Source organism: Pterocles gutturalis, unplaced genomic scaffold (genome assembly GCF_000699245.1).
Source record: "Pterocles gutturalis isolate BGI_N339 unplaced genomic scaffold, ASM69924v1 scaffold30163, whole genome shotgun sequence".
NCBI classification, from domain to species: Eukaryota; Metazoa; Chordata; class Aves; order Pterocliformes; family Pteroclidae; genus Pterocles; species Pterocles gutturalis.
This window is the reverse complement of record NW_010126619.1, coordinates 95124-109178: the sequence shown is the minus strand read 5'-3', so window position 1 is coordinate 109178 and position 14055 is coordinate 95124. Positions and strand designations below refer to the sequence as shown.

The window sequence follows — 14055 nt, the reverse complement described above, 5'->3', positions numbered from 1 at the left end:
TCTAGAGGTTTAGGCTCTGGTCAGCCCAACTGTAAGGCAACTCAGTTTAAGTAAAAGCAATCCTTGGAAGTTTGGTTTTTGGTGTTGGGTTTTTTGTTTTGTGGTTTTTTGGGTTTTTTTTACCCAGTTGATAGAGTGAGTAAATTAGAAAAAAGGCAGGTTTCTTTTTAAAATAAGTAAGTTTCTAAATCACTTGATTTCAAAGCAGAGCCTGAAAACATGTTATTTGGAGCTCATAAACAAGAAGACATCAATTCCTACATGACCATTTGTAAAATGACTTATGACTTCTGTGGATCTGAATAACTTTTGGAGTGTTTGATGCTGGTAGTTTTGGTTTTAATCTTCAACTTGATTTAATATTAATTTTCTTATTTAAAATGTGGAGAACTTCCTACCGTGTGTGCCATTTCCCTCAGTAACACAGATGGCTCTCAGGCAGACATTAGTCTCCTTCTGTGCTTCTTTAAGAAGTCCTGTGCCCTAAACAAAGAACTGGTTGCAAGTCTTATTTTTTGGTAGGATGTTACTACAATTTTGAAATGTTTGGTTCCTCATAAAAATAAGAATAAAACTATCCTTTTATTAAGAAAAAAAAATCTATTGAAATGTGTTCACTGATCCAGGACATGAGTCCAACAGCACAGAGCAGTTGACTGTCTGCATGGGGTGCCCATGGCTTTGCTTATTGTCAAGGCTGGTTATGGTCTTGATCTTGTTTGCCCATCTAGAAGTGTGTTAATGTGCCACAGTTGGTTAGAGAAGGATTATCCATGTTCCAGAGCTGTATCTTGGTTGCTGGACACAACCACATCTTCTTTTCTGTGTACCTCTTCTTACTATTCTCATCTGAGGGAGCAAAACTAGTGAGAAGAGGACATTTCAGTGATGGGGAGGACAATGCTGTGGTTTCCGAGTGCAGCAGAGATTTGAGTTAACCTGCCATAAATTAGTGAACTCCTAGATGGCTCTAGTATTAATTTCGGGGACTATCCAGTCCAGACTCCTGAAAGAACAAAAATGGTCTAGAGCCTGGAAAGTGCAGCACTGACCCACCCCAACCTTTTTGTGTTAAGAGGATCAAGATCCCCAGCCCCATTAGCAAGAAAGTTAAGTTTGTCTGCTTATTACTGTGTAAATCCACAGCTGCAGGAGCCCTCTGGCATGTCAGTCGGTCACTGCAGTGAAGGCAGGCTGGATGTGACGGTTAGATGGTTGTATTTGGTATCCTTTTGGGTGCTCTGATCATTTGCAAGGAAAGATCCGGTATCCTTCAGAAGCCAAACTTTGAATTTGTGCAGTAATCAGTTCTACCTCCACAACATGAACAGAAAATTAAAACAGCAGCACATGGGGCTTTCACAGTGTACAGATGTCGGCTGGGGACCAGCGCATTGAAAACCCTGCCAGGGCTTGGGCTGTGCCGTGTTCACACATGTAACCGTGTGTCATTTGTCAATCAGATCTGTGAGACACTGTCATGACCTCAGTGTTCACCTGAGCAAACAGAGGCATCCTGCTGCTGTAAGCAAAAGCTATTGCATTAAACCAGGGCTAATGTTTGTACTAGGAAGCAAGTGCCTGCCATGTATGGAAACAGAAATAATGTTGTTACGACTGAGAAGGAGAACGCTTGTAAATATTGTAGTCTCTGGCTTTTGTGTGGGTTGCATCAAGATTGTATTCAAACATTGACAGGTTAATTACATGTTTCAAAGCTTGTTTACTGTGATCTGAGAGGAAAGTGTTATTAAAGAAGTGTTGAGCATCTAACAGTGTGGTTTTTTTTTTTCCTTTCTATTCTCTTCTCAATGTTTTCCTCTAGCTGATTACTCCTCATGCCATCCGTGTACAGACGCCTCCCCGACATATCCCAGGGGTTGTAGAAGTCACATTGTCCTACAAGTCTAAGCAGTTTTGCAAGGGAACGCCTGGAAGATTCATTTACACAGGTAAGGATGCTTCGGTACTAGATATAATGTGGAGAAATAGGGCAGGTAATATGTCACGGTTGCTAGGGCTTCTGCTTTCGTCATTAAAAGCTGTACTGTATTTTATTATTTTGGCTGAGGATGTCATTGAAGATACTTATTTAAGGTTGACTTTCAGAAATGGATGACTGCAGAGATTAATCTGAAAACATACCAGTGCAGGATTTTTGTTTGCTTGTTCGTCCTCACAATGGGACGTATCTTTAACTCGGAGGGGGGAGGAAGGAGAGAAACAGATACTCCAGTACTTAAACAGAGGAAGAGTGCAAGCATTAAGAGCCAGATGTACTACTGGAATCATGAGCCTGCCTTCCAAGAAGCACCCTGCTAAATATCTCCATCTCAGGTTGGCCAGCAAGTGTTGCAGGTGTTCAAAGCAGCAGCCTGTTTGCCTGCCCATCTCACCATAACATGTCTTTGACTTCCAGAGATGCTCAGCAGCTTTCACCCCAGCCAATGCTGCAGACACAGTGACTTGCAGTGTGTTTTGGGGTGGCATCCCGCCCTGAGACCACTGAGTTGAGTGGTTTGGCCTGAAGAGTTATTAGCAAAAAAACATGCTAGGGTGTTGCAGATGCTGTCAATGTTAAACCACTTTCAGTGATAAGGATGGCATGGGAAATAAATCGAGTCACAGCCTAACTTTTTAAAAAGAATGTGTGTCACTGATTCCTTGGAAGGTATGCATGCTGCAAGGATTAATGACTTGGTCCACGTTTTGATGTGCTTGTCCTTTTATGCGCTTGTTGATCAACACATGTATACAGGACTATTTCTGTAACTGTTTCCCTGAGCTGTGGTTCAGTGCAATTCCTTTCCCCATTCTTGATTGCCCCCAAAACTTTAAGAATAAGACATATCATAAAGACGTTTGGCTGTGAGGCACTCTGAATTGCACTGGGCACGTATATTGCTCTAACTGTGAACGTACACACAGGGACTCGAGGCAGAGGACAGACCTCTGTGCTCCAACTGGGTAACGAAGCTCTCATTTGATTTTCTTAACACTGAGCGAGTAGAACAAAGGTGCCTTATAAAGCTTTGTTGTCTTTTTTCAAATACCCTCTCCCCCAGCTGGGATTATGCACTGGATTGCTTTAAGCTGGGTCTTAAAATTTCATGTTTCGCCTTGCTGACTGAGCAGGAGGTGCTTGTGGAGGCTGGCTGTGTTTATTGTGAGCATTATGATTTCAACAATGTGTGGGAAATCCATATATTGGACAATAATGCACCATATCAAAAAGTTATGTAGGGTTTGAATGTGCTGGAACAAAAGAAAAAGAAAAAGGAGAGGGTCAAATTGCCAGCTGGTACAAATTGCCAGTGTACAACATGAAAGTGTCAGCCAGAGCTCTGGATGGTTTGACCATGAGCCCTTTCCCTTCTCACTTTCTTACTCACAAGAAGTTGTGCTGTCCCTCTGCTTGTTGTCAAGCCACCAGGGTGGCTGCATCTTGGGCTGGTGAAATGGCAAATACATGTGCAGAAGAAGGAGAAATGGAGGAAACCTGCCTCCTTTGAGTTTGCAGATAAATTTTTTGGGGCTTTGCTTTGTGATGTAATTGTAAAAATGGCTTGGACCCATTTTGGATTTGCTTTTCAGATCATCATTAATTAGCTTTTTCAGGAAAAAGGAGGGCAGCAGTGACTGAATGTGGAAATAAGGTGTCCCAGTAGGGAGTGTTTCCATATATGCATTTTCAGGTTAGTGTTTGAAACACATATTTTTCTTTCAGTAAATGAAAGTTATGAAATACTAAACAACAGCGATAAAATCAAAAGTGATCCCATCCTTGGGCAATTCTCTTATGCAGCTTTTATGGAGTTACAATAGATGCAGAAAAGCTATAGTGGCTGAAATCATACCTCACACGATTTGCATTTTCCTTTTAGAGGCAGCCTGAACTTAAATGTGGCTTTTTAAAAAGGACTAAATGAAACTAAAATAAAAACAATTAGTGCATCCTGACCTTCAGAAGTGCCTTCCAGCCCTTTAAACAAAATGCAGGTTCAGTACACGCCTGCCGATTAGTTTTAGTTAATTGAAAATTATAGGATTGACCCAAGAGGAAAATTTTGTTTGCACTCCAATCACTTTTACAAATTAAGGAAAATTACCACAATTTTGTTTAGCTAAGGTTTCACACTGAGTTCACGAAATTAGCTCAGCCATCCCAACAAAGTCAGCACTTTGTTAGCGAGCACTAGAAAAAAACTAATAGTCTATGGTGTGTACAAACGAAGCATAGAAAAAGCTATGATGCTTTAGAGAACTAGGCCAAGTGTTTTTAATTAGGATTATTGGTTCATTGTAAGTTTTGAAGAACAATCAAACTATCAGATTAGCTGTTTCTTTTAAAGCTAGAATTTCTTGCCATTCATTTTTCCCATGAGAACTTGTTTTAACTCCCACATAGCAGTATTTTTTTTCCTTTTTTTTTTTTTTTTTTTTTTTTAACAAGGCCTGCAGGAAATGGACCAATTGGAAGTTGGGATACAGTAACATTCCCCAGCATCACTCCAGCCGATGGGAGTTTTTCACAGTGTTCTTCAGTGAACTCAGTGTTCTGGAACATATTACAAAACCACAGAGGCCAAATGTTTTCTCAGAGGAGTTAGGCCTCTGTTTTTGGCCGAAAACATTTCAGCATCACTTGCTGCTTATTTACCCTGCTATTAAGAACAAGAAAAGGGAAGAGGAGAAAAAGTGTGTGTGTGTGGAGGGGGGGGGTAAGAGAGTGTGTGAGAGAGAAAAAAAAGACCTGGGGTTTGTGGGCGGTGCAGGAGCCGATGAAGCGTAGTTCCTTTCTGGTGAGAATGTCCCTGCTCGTTAATGGTCCCATTTTGTGGTCAGGTCTCATTTAGAAGAAATTATTTTTAATCAGTGTTCAACAAAATATCCCCTCAAGCCACCTGGCTGTAAACTGTTTTTTTCTTACTGTTAAGTACTTAAGTTCTCAGAAGAAAATACCCAGTGACTCATTAATTTTAGCCTTTTTTTCCCCTTTAACTGCAAATAACTTCGTAACATGATCTCTAAGTAGTCCCCGTGCCATCTAGGAATCAAGGTCACATATATACAGAGAAATCCTGGCTTTTGTAAGTATTTTTGAAAGAAATAAACCAGTGTCAACCCTGTGCTTACAAGAAAACATAAGGTTTTTATTTTTAATCTGCAAAGCAAGCCACTAGCATGCACTTACAGAGTGATTATTTCTTAGATTTTAAGCTTTGACATTCCTGAGAGAGTATTTTTCAGATGTCTGAACACATCTTGCATGTGTGTTAATTTGGAATAATATAAAAAGTCCATATTGCACACAGAAATACCGAAATATCCTGGTCAGTGTTTCCCTGTGGCACCCTTCCTCTGCAAGTCTCTTCTGGTATCGAAGAGCATTGAATGAATTAAGCTTCATGTCACAATTTAGAAATCAGGTATGTATCACTACCATTATTTTAGGGCTGGAGAAACTGAGATAAAGGAAGAAACCGTTAGGGATACAAATCCATAGGTAATTTGCCAAGGTGACTCAGGACATACGTGGTTGAGTTAGATAAAGAATGAGAATTGACAGAAATTTGTGATATCTGGAGAGGCCTTTGAGATTTTTGTTTTGTTTTAATTTTTAAAAATTGATGCATCATGGACAGCGTGATTATCACAGATGAATTTTCCTGTGGATGGTGGTACTGAACCACAAGATTTGAGTGGGACTGCATGAATGTAAGTGAAAGGAGAATTTATCTCACTGGATATTGGAATGGGCATATGGAAGGTGCATAAAAATGCATTATGCTGTGTCTTCTGCCACCTGCTCAGTTACAGGTTTTGTGCTTTTGTTACCAAACTAGAGCAAAGAACAGGCTTTGTACATGGCTTTGTTGCTAAGGTTTTGTATACAACATGGCATTAATTCAGATTCTTGGCTGAGCAGTATCTCAAATACTGTTCTTTTTTTGAAAATTAGTTGCATGGTTGGATACAGGTTGGAATTTAGGGACCACTTTCATTTGCATTAGTCTTGCAGGGAGACTGTGGGCTAAGCAGGGTACCTAGAGAAACAAGCAAGCCCCCCCTCCCCAGTTAATTTGGGGTTTGTTATAAGCTATAGATATGGTATGGCTCTAGAAGTGCTACCAACAGGAATGGGTGGATGTGTGGTCGACATGGACGGCCAGGGCTCACTGTGCTGTGTGAATAACCCAGATGCTGAGCGGTGGTCCTCGAGGATAATTGTGATGAAGGCAGGGTGGGTCAGAGTGGAGCACTGCTGAGGCTGACCAGTGTCTGCATTATGCATTTGGGCCATCGTGTGTAGAGTGATGTAGAAATGCGAGCACTGTGAAGGTCAGGATATTCACAGAATTTCTGGGAAACCGCCTCTTTTTCTGAAATGTCATAGGGCTTCTCAGAGAACGTTTCACTCCCCTAGTTGCTACAAAGAAGAAATAACCTTATGTGGAAAAATCCTTGCTCCATCCTCATTTCACCCTTTATTTACTTCTGGAAACATTTGAGTCTGTGTACAAACAGGAAGAGCCTTGCAGATCACAGATCAGTTGGGTAATATTTTCAAGAGCCTTGGTTTAGGTGGCTTAATTTGTATGGTTTTTGTCTTTAAATGGTTTGATTTACAGAAGTGCAGGGGTAGTAGTCTTCTGAGAATCATTCTCTTTTCATTTCTTAAGCCAAATACCTCCAAGAGTAAGAGACCAAATACTACCTGTCACCATTTAAAATTTCAGTTAATGGCCCTAGAGACAGAGGTTTAAGTCATGTACACAGATCTGGTTAGACTTGGAACCACTTAAAAGGTGGTCTCACATCCCTGAACTTTCCAGCCTGGTAAACTTCAGTGATTCCTTTGCTAGGAAAATTTTCTGCTTTCAGGAAGACACCAATAACTGTGCAAAGTTCAAAAGATACATAATCAATGAAGCAATCAGTTTTAAAAATGGAGAGTTCTGGAGTTTGTAGACTTAAAGAAAGGGGGAAAAAAAAAAGAAGAAAAAAGAAGTGGTGATAAGAGACAGACTGGCTGTCAGGAAGTTCCTGTAGCCCCACTGGAGCCTTCCTTGACCCCTGTGGGCTACAGTTTGACCCTTACACCATCTAACCTTGTCCATAGCGGTGTATCTGGTAGTTCCTGAGAAATGTTAAAACCTAGTGACAGTTATTCTCAACATCAGTAATACACAACCTCATTAGTTTTACAATGCCTCATTCATGTGTGTTTATTATTAAATCATGAGCACTTAAATAGCTGATTAGTATAAATGAGGAGTGAAAGCCATCATCAACAGAACAATAAAAATAATATAAGAAAGCCGGCATTTCTGGTGCTGTCTTGGGTTTTATCCTGACGTGTTTATAAAATTCTTCACCCTCAAAGGTATGATGATCATTAATCTGAAATGAAATATAGAGCACATCACTTCTCCAGAAGAGTGACCAGCTATGAGATCTGGTAGACAGCAGATGAATGCCATTTGTTTTTAACAGCATTTTTTATCTGCCTTTCACTGGTAAATATTAATAGCAGTGGTAGAGTAAAAAGTATCATATGTCTCGAAGTTAAAGTCAGCAACTGAATGCTACAGAAGAACAGAACAAAATCCCTCAATACAAAGAAATGTATAAAGTTTAAAATAAGAGCTGGTGCCTGTTCTTAAAAGCAGGAGAGCCCTGCGCTGCAGGTTACCCTGTGCTCAATATAAAATCTGTTCCTGATCTCTGCTGAGGACAGAGGACGGATGGTAAATCCTAACTATAGCACAATCGAGTAAGGAAGAATTAAATTAAATCCTTTGTAAATGTACACTTTTACTGGTGAATTTAATTAATGTCTCTGGAAGCAAGCAAAAATACCCTCATAACAGCTATTTGAAAAAATGTCCTTATTCAGAATTCACTGGGTTCCCCCTTCATCTCACTGTGCCGAGTGTTTGTTCCCAACTGGACCTTGCTGTGGGGACACTGGAGGCATCAAGTGGTGTGTGGAGCTCAGAGGTGGACCTCTCTTTGGGGTGCTGCGTGGGGCTGAAGAAGTTAAGCTGTACATGTGGCTTTCTGCTACCATAGGAGTTTGCCATAGGAACTGGGTCCTTGTGGCACCACTGGTGGGTCAGGGATGTTTGCAGGTAAAATACAGAAAAACAAGGGAGGGATTGATGCAGTCTGTCCCTCCAAGCACCCACATCACTGATGTGCTCTTGGGTGTTAACCTGCTTTTGAAAAGGAAAGTTGCCCTCAGGAAATCTGTTTGCCTTTGAGCTTGAACCTGGCCCTTTCTAAATTCCAGTCAATTAACTTAGTTGCTCTGCTGAGTCAGTGTTAACCCCACGGCTGCTTGGCTTGTCTGGAAATTTTTTTGGGGGGGAAAAAAAAAAAGTTGTTATTGTTCTGGAATAAGCTTTCCTAGATGAAATAACTTCAGTCTTTATTATTTGGTGGTGGGCTTGAGGATGAGCATTGTTACAAAAGGGTTTGTTTTGAACTTTGTTAGGACATGCCTAGAGGATTGAAGTATGGACAGTTATCAGGGTTAAATATGAGGAATGTTAGGGTTCTTGGTCTGGTTTGCAGAAATTAGGAAAGGAAGCTAAGAGGAATCCTAATTGATTGCAGGGAAAAGGGTGTTATCAGACAGTGAGGTGATGGTGGAGGTAGACTGGAAAATCCCTCTTGTGTACTCATAGGAGCACAGAACCTTCCCATCTTTGGTTTTTCTTAAACACTGGCAACACCATAACACACTGCAAAAAAACAGTCACTAAAAGTGTGCAGTGTACCTGCAAAATGAAAACAATTACAGCAACCGTCAGAATAAAGCTGGCTGTGAAGGAAACATATCATTTTGCATATTTTATGTATACACTTTCCAAGAAATATGACCTTTATTTTCTAGTTAGAGGGAAGTGCAATCAGAGTCTATGCAGCAAAGGGTAGCTGGATCATTAAAAAGAATATTTTCTCTGATATTAGAAGTCTAAATGGGCACTAGTCCTTATTCACAACCTTGGCTGTTTCTGTCTGCCCTGAGTTAATAAGTGATAAGGCCAAAAGAGAAATAAATCACTGAAGTCCCTGTCCAAAGAAAACATATTGACTACAGCCAAGCAAATAACAGCCCATAACCAATGGTTCCATTCATCATTCATGTAATAGGGATATAAAGTATTTTCTACCTTTGAAACCATAGACTAGGAAAAAAGCCTGATAAGCCCCCAATCTAAGCTATGTGATTTGATTATTAAAGGACATGAACTGTTTGTCACATACCTTTAATCTTTAAGATGTGTTGCCATTTCTAAACTATAAATTTGTGGTAAAGGATTAGAAAGCTATTAACGATAAAGGTATAAACTAGACTTTATAAGGATTCTTGCAATTGTCATGCAATCCTGTAGACCCTTGGAACCTTAACCTATTGAATATGATATAACATACTTATCTGACCTTCAAAGCCAATAAACCATTTTTTGCTTTTCAAGTTCCAGACTTACTCCATGATAAATTAACCCTCTGGGTTCACAAAATAAGCCTTGTAAATTCTTTTCTTTATTCCCACCCCAAAACCTTTAAATTTTCATGCCCTTGCTTCAAAACTCTCTTATTCCAGACTGAAATTGTTAATCTTTTTTTATTCTCCTTTTAGCTCATGTCAGTTGATAAGATATTATTCCCTCTTTTAAAAAAATGGCCAATAAAACAGAGAGCTGAGATGAATTTCTAAAAAGCCTGAATTGTGCTCTGTTTCTACAGGGCACTTCACTGTCTTGTTTCTTAATGTATGAGTATTCAGATTAGATAAATGCCACCGAAATGGACAGTTTATAGTAGCAGCAGTGGCTGTACTACTTACCTTAATGCATTTTGATCCTCTGCCCTGAGAAGAGGGACAAGGCACTATTGCTTTGCTGGTCCAGAAAGGCAGCTCCTCGGCTACATGTTACCACTGAAATATTTCATAACTGGGAATTCCGGCTGCCTTGCGGGTATATATGTACCTAACACATCCTTCCAGTGCTTGTCACGGGGTGCAGGAGGTTTTGATTTCTGCTTGGAACCGTGTGCAGGATTTACTGTGTGTTGTTGAAAAATGGCCAAGCTGTGGGCTGGACTGTCAGAGGTGCCCGTGCACAGCACACTGGGTCTGGTGGGAAAGTCAGAACGTGAATTTAGTCCACAGCCACCTGAGGCACGCTCTTGCGCAGTGCTACCTGCAAAATAGCCTCCTTAAGATGTGCTTAATCCTTTGAGGTGCTTGTTAGTGAGGGTTCATTTTTCTGGGGCATTTTGTCACAGGAGCGAATGGCTGGCTCAGAGCAGCGGTGCTGTGTGCAGCCGTCCTTCCCCAGAGGCAGGGCTTGGGCAACCTTCTTCACTTTGAGCTTGTACTAGCCTCCCTACACAGCCAGTAATGCTTATCTAGCCTGGTTAAAGCTCGCTGACAGCAATGACTGGTGTAGGTGTGCCCTGGTATAGCCCATGTCTACAGATTCAACCTTTTTTTGTTAATATATAGATAAAAGGCAGCCGTCCTTCCCCAGAGGCAGGGCTTGGGCAACCTTCTTCACTTTGAGCTTGTACTAGCCTCCCTACACAGCCAGTAATGCTTATCTAGCCTGGTTAAAGCTCGCTGACAGCAATGACTATGGTGTAGGTGTGCCCCAGTATAGCCCATGTCTACAGATTCAGCCTTCTTTTGTTAATATACAGATAAAAGGAAAATCTTGTACTTTCATTTCGGTGGATGCAAGAGCAATTTATTGCCTGGAGCGTGAAGGTTTTTGTACTTTTCTGCTATCTTGCAAGGACTCACACAGGCTCCCTGCTTAGTTATGAAGATGTCAAGTGCATAAGTGATGTGGTCTGCTGTGGTGTCTGCATAAAGATGCTGGAAACAGTTTAGTCCCAGTATGACTAGGCTCAGCTTCTCAGGCTTGCCCAAAACATTGCACAGTTGCCTCCTGGTGCAGGCTGCGGTGTCCATTGTTACTTTATTTAAAGTCTGTCTGAGTATTTCTGTATGTAGCATATTGTAGCCTGCAGCACAGACCTGCCCTCCTAGGCTGGAGACACAATCTCAATGAACTTCCCTAAAGCCTTCTGGCAGATCCTTATCATCACCCAATTGCTGATGTTGCTGAGGAAGAACATTGTGGCATTAATACTATCATCCTTACTGCTTTTTTTTAAAAAAAAAAATTGTCCAACTTCTTCCCCAACCAAAAAATCTCAAGCCCAATAAATAAAATCTCAAGCCCAGTTGTTTGGTTTCTGTATCTAACTGTATCACCTTCACTGAAAGATATCTTGCCATTGGTCTGTTGTGAGCTCTGCAGTTAATTACAGAAGTATAAAGCCATCATTACTTAATTTTGCTGAGCCAAGTGTGTGCAAATCTTTTATTCTACAGACAGGAGAGAAGTTATTTAATACATTAGTACACAAACATGTTAGCCTATGTAAATTAGACTGTGGTTTTGCAGCATGTCAGTTATTCTGCATTAACTTCTTTCATACCCACACCAAACTTAGACGACCAAGTACCAGATAGTTATTGACAGTTTACACCTGGGGGAGATAAGTGTGAACCATCCATTCAGTGTCACAATAAAGAGCCTGGATTGGGACAGTTGCCCTTGTAGACCTACAGTCTTGCAGTTTGTCCTACGGTATTTGCATGGCCATACCCACTGTTACTTCATCTTTCAGTGTCTTCTTTAATTTCCCTCCTCTCCCTTCCTTCCCAAATGTAATCTTTTAATCTTTTAATCTTTTTCCTGTTGGCATAAATTGTGGTTAACCTCTTTGCACGAAGAGTTGTGGACTTGAACTGCTCTTGCATAGCACCAGGTGTCAGCATTGGTGGTTAACAAGAGGAAACCTCATTCCCAGCAGACAGAGGGTTAATTAAAAAAAAAAAAAAAAGAGAGAGAGAGAGAGAAACCCCATGCAATCAACTAAGAATAGTATATTTTTAAGTCCCCATGGGACAGCAAAGGCACATGGGAATTAAGATCTTGTAACAGTCATCCAGCAAAAATACGTGCTTGTTAAAACAGAAACTGGTGCCAAACTCTCTATTTTAACCAGTGAAAATTACAGAGCAAAACCTGTGATGGTTATGAATCATTGTGAAACTTGCTGTCACTTTCTAGTACTGCAGCATCTTCCAGGGTGGGCTTCATCCCTTTTCAACACCATGAGGTCCTCTTTTACATTGTCTGCATAAAGGACAAAAATCTAGTTAGCCCTAGGGACCTTTCCTTTGGAGCACTGGGTCATGATACTCCCTTGACATCAGAAGTGTGTGAATCTCCATAGGAACCTCTTCTCTCTGTTCTCTGTCTGCAGATGGGCTCCAAGCAGGTGCTCAAATATGCACTTGAATGGCTGAAGCTGTGTGAGAAGCATTATACCCTCAGTGAACCCACGTGCTGGGTTCTCTGTAGGAAGTGTAACTATTGCCCCATGTGTTACAATCCCCTGGTAATTTTTCAATTACATGTGTTTATTGTCCCTTTTTGTTTTGGTTTGGTTTTTAATCCTAACTGATATCCTATTGCTAGCTTTCTGTGGGTTACTTTGCTTAGAAGACTACATCTCATCAAATAAAAATACATAATTTGTATGCTCAGGCAGTTCTAGCAGCAAGCTTGTATTTGTAAATATGAAAGGCAAGCTTCTACTGACAGAAGTAACCATGAATTCATCTTGAAAGGTTACTTCTGCAAGGGAAATATTTTTTCCAAATGTAGATCTCTGACTGGTTTCACCACTCCAAAAAAAATTCTCCCCAAAGTTCACAACATGTTGTGTACAGCTACTAGAAGTAGTTGTGACATTCTTGTTCCTAAAAATAGGTCTTAAATGGTCTAAAAGTCACCATCACACTGAAAAAAATATTTTCTCTACCATTTTTAAATTTTGAGGTACTTTTGTTTCCGTTAAATCTTTCATTGAAATGTGCATGTCATTTATTTAAAAGGAAGAGGGTGAAACATGCCTCGCCTGTTTGCCTTAGATTGTCTTTTCCCTGGGTATTTTTGTCAGCTCAGGCTCTGTTATCGATAGAGAGGCTCTCAGCACGGTGCATAGGTCTGGAAGGTCAGGGACAGCAACACGAACCTGCACTAACTCTCTTTTGTTCTGGAATGAAGAATTTAGTTGAAATTTCCCAAAGACAAGGCCAGTCTGCACATCATTTCTTCACCCAAACTGTTCATCCTTGCATCGCTTGCAAGTTCTGTTAAAAAGACAAATGAACCTCCTTTAAATTGGGGCCTAAGGGAAAGGATGGAAATGACCCCCTCCCCTCTCCAATTTCCCCCATTATACTTTTTTTCACAGATGTTCGTGCTGATTACAGCTGGGAAATAAAGGGTATTTCTGTGGACCATGAATATTCATTTGGTTTTTGGCAATGAATTTCCTCCAGTTTCCCTGTAGTGTTTCGCGCTCTCAGTGTGTTTGAACAAGTCAGTTAGATGAGACAGTCCGTTTTAAGAAAAACTCAGAGTGTACTTTGTATAGTGTGTATGTCTTTGCCTGAACAAAAGGATGTACTGTTGGTTGTTAGGAAACATGACTCAAAACCAGCAAACACACAGGTGAGGTGATGCCCTCTCTATAACTAGAGAATTGCAACCAAAAATTTGTAACAATCCAGTCTTTGATGATTGATCTATTAAGGACAAGGTTAGTCGGAACTATTCAATAAATACTTTCAGCTAACAAGTTCATTGAAGAAAAATCTCTCTTTGAACAGATACTGAGAGGGAACGGTTTGTTATGAATTATTTCCCCCACTGTAGTACTGATGCCCAGATCTGAAGGAGCTGCTGGACTCACTCTTTGAGGGGTCTGTGATGCTATGCCTAATTAGACCATCTGGCTGTGAGCAGAAATCTATACAATTTATAGCAGAAAATCACAGGGATTTTTCCTTTTTAAATTTTTTAATGTGTTATAAAGTGTTGAATGGAGATTACTGTGCCTCCTACTGTTTGATCTTTTAATTCTGCAGTAAATGTGGGGATAGAAATCGTAGCC

The 14055-nt window shown here is 40.5% G+C and overlaps 1 protein-coding gene across 1 annotated transcript in view; it reads left to right on the top strand.

The window, feature by feature from the left end:
• Positions 1-1825: 1825 nt before the first annotated feature.
• Positions 1826-14055, top strand: part of LOC104465840 (transcription factor COE1) — a gene marked incomplete at its 5' end in the record, with an annotated part of 63390 nt that continues 51160 nt past the window's right edge. Inside the window, one exon of the mRNA XM_010079046.1 lies at positions 1826-1952. Coding sequence (XP_010077348.1) covers positions 1826-1952 — 127 coding nt within the window. The remainder of the gene's footprint in view (positions 1953-14055) is intronic.